Source organism: Sinocyclocheilus grahami, unplaced genomic scaffold (genome assembly GCF_001515645.1).
Source record: "Sinocyclocheilus grahami isolate Dianchi unplaced genomic scaffold, SAMN03320097.WGS_v1.1 scaffold27.1, whole genome shotgun sequence".
In the NCBI taxonomy this organism is placed as follows: Eukaryota; Metazoa; Chordata; class Actinopteri; order Cypriniformes; family Cyprinidae; genus Sinocyclocheilus; species Sinocyclocheilus grahami.
In genome coordinates this window covers 7,072-16,478 of record NW_015505206.1, presented here as the reverse complement: position 1 = coordinate 16,478, position 9,407 = coordinate 7,072, and the positions used below count along the sequence as shown (strand labels likewise).

The 9,407-nt window shown below is 36.8% G+C and overlaps 1 protein-coding gene across 1 annotated transcript in view; it reads left to right on the top strand.

The window, feature by feature from the left end:
• Positions 1-4,106, top strand: part of ngfra (nerve growth factor receptor a (TNFR superfamily, member 16)) — an 18,061-nt gene extending 13,955 nt beyond the window's left edge. Inside the window, exon 4 of the mRNA XM_016254416.1 lies at positions 2,951-4,106. Coding sequence (XP_016109902.1) covers positions 2,951-3,003 — 53 coding nt within the window. The 3' untranslated portion in view covers positions 3,004-4,106. The remainder of the gene's footprint in view (positions 1-2,950) is intronic.
• The last annotated feature ends 5,301 nt before the right edge of the window (positions 4,107-9,407 follow it).

Sequence of the window (9,407 nt, the reverse complement as noted above, 5' to 3'; positions counted from 1 at the left end):
AGTTACCGACAGACCATCAGCAGTTAGTGCTGGTATACCAGTATTTCTTTCTCGCTTCCTCTCTTTCGCTCTCTGGCAGCTCTTACTTTTCCAAGCTTTCACTAGACTCTAGGGAACGAACAAATGGATTAGTGGATATCAGAGGAGATGGATGAAGGTGAAAGGGTATTTAATTTTTTAAAGGAATTCAGTCCTCTTCGGTTCAGGCACTTGTGATCGCATGGATCCACACTTTGCTCAACATGAAGATCAGTCACGCCATCTGCCAAGGTCTGAGCGGCTAATCGGGAGATTTGGGACAATTCCTGTCAGGCTGTGCATCCTATGAGCTGGTCGAAGGCTGGCAATATGGCATGAACCATAGCAAATTTCAGGCACCTTTTCTGATATCTCTCTATGCTTTTCTTCCTTTCTATATATACATTTCAGATTCATTCTCATCCATCTAAATGCCCCATTTCCCCTTCTGTCAGTGCAGGTTTAACACTGACATTTGGAGCTTTTGTCTTCATGTAATTCCAAACCTGTATGACTTACTTTAGTATACTGTATGACATACTAAAGATATTTCAAATAAATAGAAGATATAGAAGAAAGTCAATCACACAGATCTGTAATAACACGAAGGTGAACTATCCTTTTAAAGGTACATGTCCCTCGCCTCTCTATTTACATCTATTTACATTTGATACAGTTCAAGACTTTTCTGTGCATGGGAGTTTTTATTTGTATTTTTATTTGACTCATTAAAAAATGAGTCAAAATCACAAACCGTCCATTGCCTTTTGTATATGTGCCTTTGCATATAGTGTGCATAATATTGTTGAACTATATTTAACTATGACAGAAGAAGCCACATTGAAATATTATGTTTACTATTTGCCTACGCACATTTTCTCACACTTTCTCAGTGTTCTTGAGCATAACGTTTGGTCAGAACTACCCTCGGTAGGCCGAGAGAATGTGATTTCAAAATACCGCATCCCCCACTGAGGACACTGAAAATGTAGGACGCCCCTCATGGGACAAAAAACTGTAGCATTTCCAGGTTTGATAGAGAGTGTGAATAGAATATGATAAACAATCTCCAGTTTGATAGACATGCTTTTGGGTTAAGTTGTATTTTACCCCCCAAAAATCTAAATTTGTTTTTGTTGAGCACTACAGTATTTTTTTGCCTTTTTATACTGCTTGTTTATAGTGTACACAGTTTACTTCATATGGAATGAATCCTAGATTTTCTATTGAGTGGTCTTGGCATGTCTTGCCCTTAAATTCTAATTTTTTTTTTTTTGTCTAATTAAACAGTAGACTTTTGTCTCTCCAGTGGGTGGGTATGGCTACATTTGTCTCCATAGACTGCTATGATGTCATATACAAGACGGGAAAAAGGTGTCTTTTTTTTTGGTATTACACAAATGGCACAGCTCTGAATTGCTCCAGACACAAAACGGTACCTCAGAACTAAAAGCCTACTTGCAGCATTCCGGAACTGTTTCCATGGCATCCCACAATTGACAACAGATTGAAGGGTTAGTGGGAAAATGAGGCATTTGTGTCTCAGGCTGAATGTAGTAGTGATTGCAGTTAAATGGTTAGGGCAGGCAGAGGGGAACGGGATGCTCAGAGCTCCAGGGGGACTGCTCGCTGCTCGCCTCAAATCGGCTAAAAATGGAACCTGCATGTTATTTAGTGAGAAAAAGTTTTCAGTATTTCATTTTGACATGACATGAGGCAGTGCATTATATTGCTCTGTAAAGGATTATTTAGTGCACACCAATAATATTTAAAGTTATACTACTATTCATGCACAAATAATAATTTTTCTAGTCAACTATATTCATAACTGAAGTTGTGTGATCCATGACTAGTCGACACAGATACAAAGTGTTAAACAGTGTTAGAACAAACTGAAAGCCCCCTAGTGTAATATTCCTGTAATATTCACTGTTCACTTTTAGGGACGTTACTGTGACGTTGCTTAAAGTTATTCATTAGTCAAAGAAGTTCAACTACAGTCAAACCACAATTTTGAAAATGATCTACTCTAGCAAAACATAGCTTACTACATTGAGGCAGTATTTGTGTGGCACAATAAACAATATAAATTTGGGTGACAACATAAAATGGCAATTTTTACACTAACAAAAAAAAACAAACAAAAAAAAAATTATATATATATATATATATATGTTTCTGTTCTTTTGAACTTTCTATTTATCAAAGAACCCTGAAAAAAACGTATAACTGTTTATACAAATATATTAAGCAGCACAACTGTTTTCAATATTGATAATGACAATAAATGTTTCTTAAGCATCAAATCAGTATATTAGGATGATTTCTGAAGGATCATGTGACACTGAAGACTGGAGTAATGATGCTGAAAATTCAGCTTTGCATCACAGGAATAAAGTACAAATGAAAAATATATTAAATAAATTTGTTATTTTAAATTGTAATAATATTTCACAATATTACTGTTTTACAGTATTTTCTATCAAATAAATACAGGCTTGGTAAGCATAAAATACTTCTTTCTGAAACATTTAATAAATAATTAAATGAACGAATGAACGAACAAACAAACAAACAAACAAATGAATGAATGAACATACCAAACAGACGGACGAACAAACGAATGAACAAATGAACGAACGAATGACTGACCTAATCTTTTTGGATAGTTGTGTGTGTGTGTGTAATTACAAAAAATGATTGGTGTGCACTATTAATCCTGTATAGAGAAATTTTATGCAGTCAATTAAGTAATTTGGGACAAATCAGCACTAATTAACTAAAATTCAGTTTCAGGAATAAGTGTTTAAAATGTATCCTTTGAATGAACCAAAGGATTCGCTAAAATGAATTGTCAAAGACAGAGAAGAAAATTATTTAAATTAGTAAATAATAAATTAGTGTAACGTTTTCTTTCTCTTTATTCCTCTAGTGGTGAGAGTGGATGGAGGGGCTCAGCCTGACTCCCCCCCACCTCAGGCCTAACCAGTGAGGAGGAGGACGCTATGTTATCAATATAACAATAAAGAGGGGATGAGAGGTTGGAGTGAAGGAAACAAGGAAGCAGAAAGAGGAGAATGGAGGAGCGAAGCCATGATGGCCATCCAGCAAGGGACACAGAGACAAGACCTTTGATCCTTTTGAACCCAGCAAGGACTATTCATTGATGAGCTGGTTCAACAGCACCAATGGATCCACATCAGCGATCAGACTCACTGGCTTAAAATAGCTACTTCTAAATAAACATAAGCCTATTACCCTGAAGAAAGTTCACCATAATGTATACTGAAACCCACCACAAACTCTGATGAATGTTTAACATATACTGGGTTTCTCAGATGTATAAATGCACCCTTGTGACACAGACTCTGGATGTCCCGGGCTTCACAAGAGGACGCAAAGAGACGCTAACACAGGCTTCACGGATATCGCGCAACTTAGCAGCTGCACCATGATTCCTCCACCTGGAGCCTTCTGCCTGATTTAATAAGGATTTCGTTTTTTGCCTTATCTTTGAAGTATTAATAGATTTTGTCTATAACATCAAGGCCCTTTATTTAATCAGAATTGTACACATTTTCATGTGTGTGTTAAAACTTTGGGGGGTTGTATGCAGTTAGTGCAGAACTACCAGTCGCCGTCTAGTTTCAAAGCAGCTGATCGCAGGTCAGTGTTTATGGGCAACAACTCACGACTGTGACATTTGCTGACCTTTAATAATGTAATGACTCAGATCTATACTTAGCTTGCCTTCCTTTTTCTCTCTTTCACAACCTTTTCTCTATAAAACACACACATAGTGTATCATATTCCCTGCCTTCCTCTAGTTACTGCAGTTTAGGTTTCATTGCTTAGATCTTCTCGCCTTACCTCTTCAGAAATCTGAGTCACAGTGCAAAGAGAAACCAGAACTAAAGAGCTACACAAATATTTTCATGCCATCATGCACTCCTAGAAGTAATCACCATGTTTATGTCCTACCATTAATTCAGGTTTGATTTGGATTCAACTTAGCAGCACATGTTCGTTAATGATTCCTGTAATGATTCTTTTAGTACTTTTGAGGAAACCTTATCGGCCACCTTAATAATTTGTCTTAACTATTTACTAAACAAAAACTATAATATTTTGCTTATATAAAGTTACTTTAAGTTGAAAACTTAAAACTCCAAATGTGTATCTTTAACTACATATTGTCATATGAATAACCAGTAACTACACTGACTAAAGTCTCACAAGCCTTAAACTAAAAAAACTATCTTTTAGAAAACTATCTTCATTGACTCTACAATCAATGATTCTTACTGTAGCTCTTGATGAGTCTTCTGTCTAGGTTTTCTTCATCTTTTGTTGCCACATTTGCTCTTTCTTTCTCACTCTTTGTCTTGGTTACATGATTCATTCCATGAATGCGGATGCAGATTCAGATGCTATAATGTGGTTTGAATTACTCAACCATCTCGGCAGTCATGAGCTGGAAGCTGAGAAAGAGAGCTGGTCTAAGGATGCATCACTGACCTGGACTAAGGAGCAATAAAAAGTACCTTAACATTATTATATAAGCTTTAGAGTAAATCGGAATGGTCTAACCCAGGGGTAGGCAAGTTCGGTCCTAGAGAGATGCAATCCAGCAGAGTGCAGCTCCAACCCTGAAAACAAAACTCACCTGCCTATAGCCTTAGTAATCCTGAAGACATTGATTTGCTTGTTCAGGTGTGTTTGATTAGGCTTGGAGCTGAACTCTGCAGGACTGCGGCTCTCTAGGACCGAACTTGCCTACCACTGGTCTAACCAAACAAACAAGTTAACTACAACAAAAAACAGAACAACTAAAAATAGTCTTTGCTTCCTGTTTTCTATCAATCCAATGGATATTGCACTCGTAAATAGACGTTACGGACCTAACACAGATATTCCATAGCGCATCCACACACACACACACACACAGTATCTAATGGAGTGTCTTTCGTTGCATTTCTAATGCGCTCACTGTCAGGCTCTGGAATAAACATGAGAGGCATTAGTGAGACATTCCTGTCAGGCGGGTCGTAATTACCCCTGAAGCTTTCCGTTTTTCTTCCCCACAGTCAGTTCACTCTCCCGGGGATCCGCACTGCTCGGATTCCCTTCCCTGGAGCTCTGCCTCTCCATTCTGGGACTCACCGTCCAACTTTTCTGCTCTCTGCTCCACTAATATTCCTACACTCTTAAAAATAGGTTCCAAAAGATGTTTTCACAGTGATGCAACTTAAGAACCATTTTGGGTTCCCCAAAGAACCTTTTAGTGTTAAGAACACTCTAAATTTCTAAAGAACCTCTTTCCACTTAAAATAACCAATTGTGCAATGGAAATCTTCTTTGAATGTTACAGGTTCTTAAAGGTGCTGTATGTAGGATTGAGACTGAGTGGTTGAACTAGGTATTGCAGTCCAAATTCAAAATATTGGAGAGGGTTTTTTTCACTCGGCCCCTCCTCCTCAGACTTGACGCACACGCAGGTTGCCAGATTGAAATGAATGGAATGAAATACGCTGTGTTTTCCGCCAACTGGCAACCCGGGGTGCCGAAATACAATTGGGTAAACTGGCAGTGGGCGGGTTTCACAAACCAAAACAGAGACTGACATTCCGGCCCGGAACGCACATTTTCAAAGGAGAATAACTGACTGTAGCATTGTTTTTCAGATAAACAAGTATGTTAATTTAGCATGTTTCTTAAATATCTGCAAACATATTATGGGATTTTTATGCTTTAGTAGAGTCACAAACTTACATACAGCACCTTTAATGGAACCATTAAAGAACCATTATTTTTAAGAGTGTACATCAGTGATTAATCTACAGGAAATCACATTTTGATACAACAACACCATGCAAAATCCATCTTAAGCAGGTAGCTGTATTTTGGAGCATTGCCAGTCTTTAGCTGGTTGACCTGCCAGCTTTGTTCAAGCCAACTTGACCACCTTAAGCTGGTATGACCTGGTAGCTGTTTCCTGGTGGTTTTCCGACTACCATGTTCAAAATAACGCTACCAGTTTAAGCTGGATTTTCCAGCAGGGCCATTATTCCAGTACTAAATGCAAGTTACTGACTGGCTTAAACTATTAAGACTCTAATTCAGGTCCTACTTGAAGTCATGCATTACCTTAAAGTTTGATATATGAGTCGGTGGAACATCGCTGCCTCCTACTTTTTTGGCAGGCAGGTTGTCGGCTCCATCAGCTTTTATATGGCTTTCGTAGCGTGCATCTCCCCTGGAGCTGAGCTTTCCATTAAATCAGGCAGCGAAGCATATCATTGGCTTCTGGAGTTGCTCGCATGCTAGTGTTTAATGCACATCATGGTTGAACGTTCACTCGTGGGGCACTTCGCTGATGTTTGTTCTGATATTAGCCTACTTGAGAGAACCTGATGAGATCAAGATAAGATCTCTGTCTGTCTGCGGGAATGCGCTGAGAACAGACTGGCTTGTGTTTATCCCATGCTTTGATTCTTAACACAGAGCAGAGAAGTTGGCAGACATCAAATAGAGAGAGTTGTGATGACAATACAATAGAATTCCGAGTGATTGATGCTTCTCAGGGGGTGGTGACGTGAGTATAATATATCGAAAATATGGCTATATTTTCATAGAATGTTAAATTGATTGGTTGTCGTAATGTGTTCTGAGAATGTAAGTGTGAGGGAGAGCCTTTTACCATGTGTTTCACATATAAACCAAGCGACTTGTGCTTGGCATCTACAAGGCGTCTATGCATCAATCAATAAGTAAGCATCTAAAACAATTGAAGTTAACAGGTGGATGGAGTCTTGAATCAGTTCCCTGGAATGTACCAAAGTTGCCATACATAAAACACCCCCACATTAAAACGTCCACTTAAATGGTTATAAATCCATTTGCCAGCCAGAAAGTGTATAATATATATGTATGCAATATATTCACATACTAAAAAACTCCATCCTTGTCCCTCCATCTTTCTTCATTTCTACTTCAGTAATTCTTTATTTTTTTATAAACAGTAGGTTTTTTTTAAAATTTCAAATAGATTTATTCTTTGAGAGCAGTATTTTATAGAGACAGTTTACTTTCGTAGCATTTAAAACAGATTGAATTTGAACACTCAAAGAGTGTCCATCACCAGAAAGTGCCTGTGGATTTTGTCAGGTGTCTTTGAGCAGTGTTCAACAAGTTTGATTTTGTGTAAAATGTTTATGTTATCTATTTTGCCTGTGTGTTCTGTGTTAAGTGTATGTGATAGTTTTTTGCCTTTTTAAAAAAAAAATCTCGTTAATCTTTAGTTATAAGTAAATGTTGATGAGGATTTCAAAATAGTATGTCACTATCCAGGTAAAATACATCCAGGTGAATTTGATCTATTATTCTGTTTCTGAGAAATGCCTACACTGCAAAAAATCCTTCTTATTTTGTATGTTTGTGTTGTTTACAGGCAAAATATCTAAACATCCTTGCTTGAGAAACAAAACATTTTCAGAGAATTTGTGTTGAATTAAGTTTCTTACACCATTTGCAAATATATATTTTTTTCTTGTTTTAAGCATAAACCACACAATTATGTTGGATTTATGATTAAAACAGTTTACCAGTTGGGTAAGTAAAATGTAATTAAATAAATATATTCTCTTGGAAAAGAAGACAAAAAACTGATTATGAATTAAGAAATTTTTGTTTTTCTTCCTTTTTTTTTTTGCAGTGTAAAAAGACAAATGCCGTATGTGTTATGTCCATCCCATTGCGGGAATAGATGATACACCCTCCCAAAAAACTGAAAGTATCATATAAATGTCACTGGTAATTTACATCAGACCACTCCATTGGACCACTCCAAAATGGATTGTACATTAACTATTAGTTCAAATAGAGACTATATCACATTTAAGAGACTCGACTTAGGATATTAGGAAGAACCTCCACATGATGCTTTACAAAATCAATTCCCCTGTTCGGCCTCCAATAGAGCTGAATGTTCTCTGTACGTAATCCATGCTGTACACTGCATTGTGTAAATTGTTTCCTGGAGTTGTTATGACAGTACACTTATGTAAACAAGAAATGAAAGCATTAGAATTCTATTAAATAAAAACCAAATATGACTGCTACCACACAATCTGTTTCCATTATTAGTTGTGATTTTCCCAACAAACAGGATTTAAAAAAAAAATGCTTCACCTGGCAAGATTGACAAGATTTTATGCCAATATCATGAACAATGGCTTATATAAAACATCAAACATCTAAATACTATGGCTTCAGTGTAGTCATACTAGTGAGTGAGTCTGACCCTTATAACTCAGATTGTTCTGACTAAAGACTGACGTCGTCTGAAGGAAAAAAATACCCATAATTAAATTTTTAGACACCCTGTTTTGATTTGTCATGTGAACACCCTGGGAAACATGAATCAGGCACCAAAAACATGATCCATAGTTGAAGTTATTTAGTGGTTCAACCTCTATATGGCCCTTAGAGGCTTCACAACTAATACTAGCCCCAAATCCAGACCTCGCCAATACACATGAACCAAAACAAAGCCCTTAAGATCTGCACCCCAATAACAACATGGGCCAAGCATCAGATTCCTTCTGTAAAACTATGTGAAATCTGCTGTGCTGAGAATTCAAGCAGGCATGAAGAATTACACAGCACAACTTTATTGTCCTTTTAGCAGCATGCATATTTGAAGTTCATTCTTGCATTGTTCTTTCAGTGGGAAGGCAACAAATAAATTGAAAGAAACAATTCCAGATGTATGATTATTAAATAATTCACTAGTCTTTCACTTTTCTAAAAAGACCTTTGACATAAAAAGTTGGCCATGTCACTTCATCTCTATGGGAAGTGAGAACTGTTTTAAATTCTGTCAAAAAAAGTTTGAAAGTGGCAGAAAAGCATAGACCACAAAATATGTTTGGACCAAGTGTTTGCCAAACCACAGCACAAAGCACATCCATGTGCTTCATTAGAACCAGCCTTTGAGTCACTGCAATTGTAACGGTGTTTGCATTTACGCAGAAACCCAAAGAAACCCCACTTTTATTGCAAAAAAATTAAAAAAAGAATAAAAAATATCTGTCATGCACTTTCACATAAACTGTGGGTACCTATACATATGGATTTTGACCACCAAATGATTGGGCACACATTATTTGTAATATTAAAGGCACTATTATTGTTCTTTTTAATAATAGTAATAACAACAACAACAATACTACTACTAATAATATCTACAATATATAAATTTACAAATGAATTGGATCAGATGGTGAAATTCTTTTGTGTATACTATATACAGTACATACAGTATATGTGTTAATTTGTACACGTGTGTATATTTACACACACACACACACACACACACACACACACAC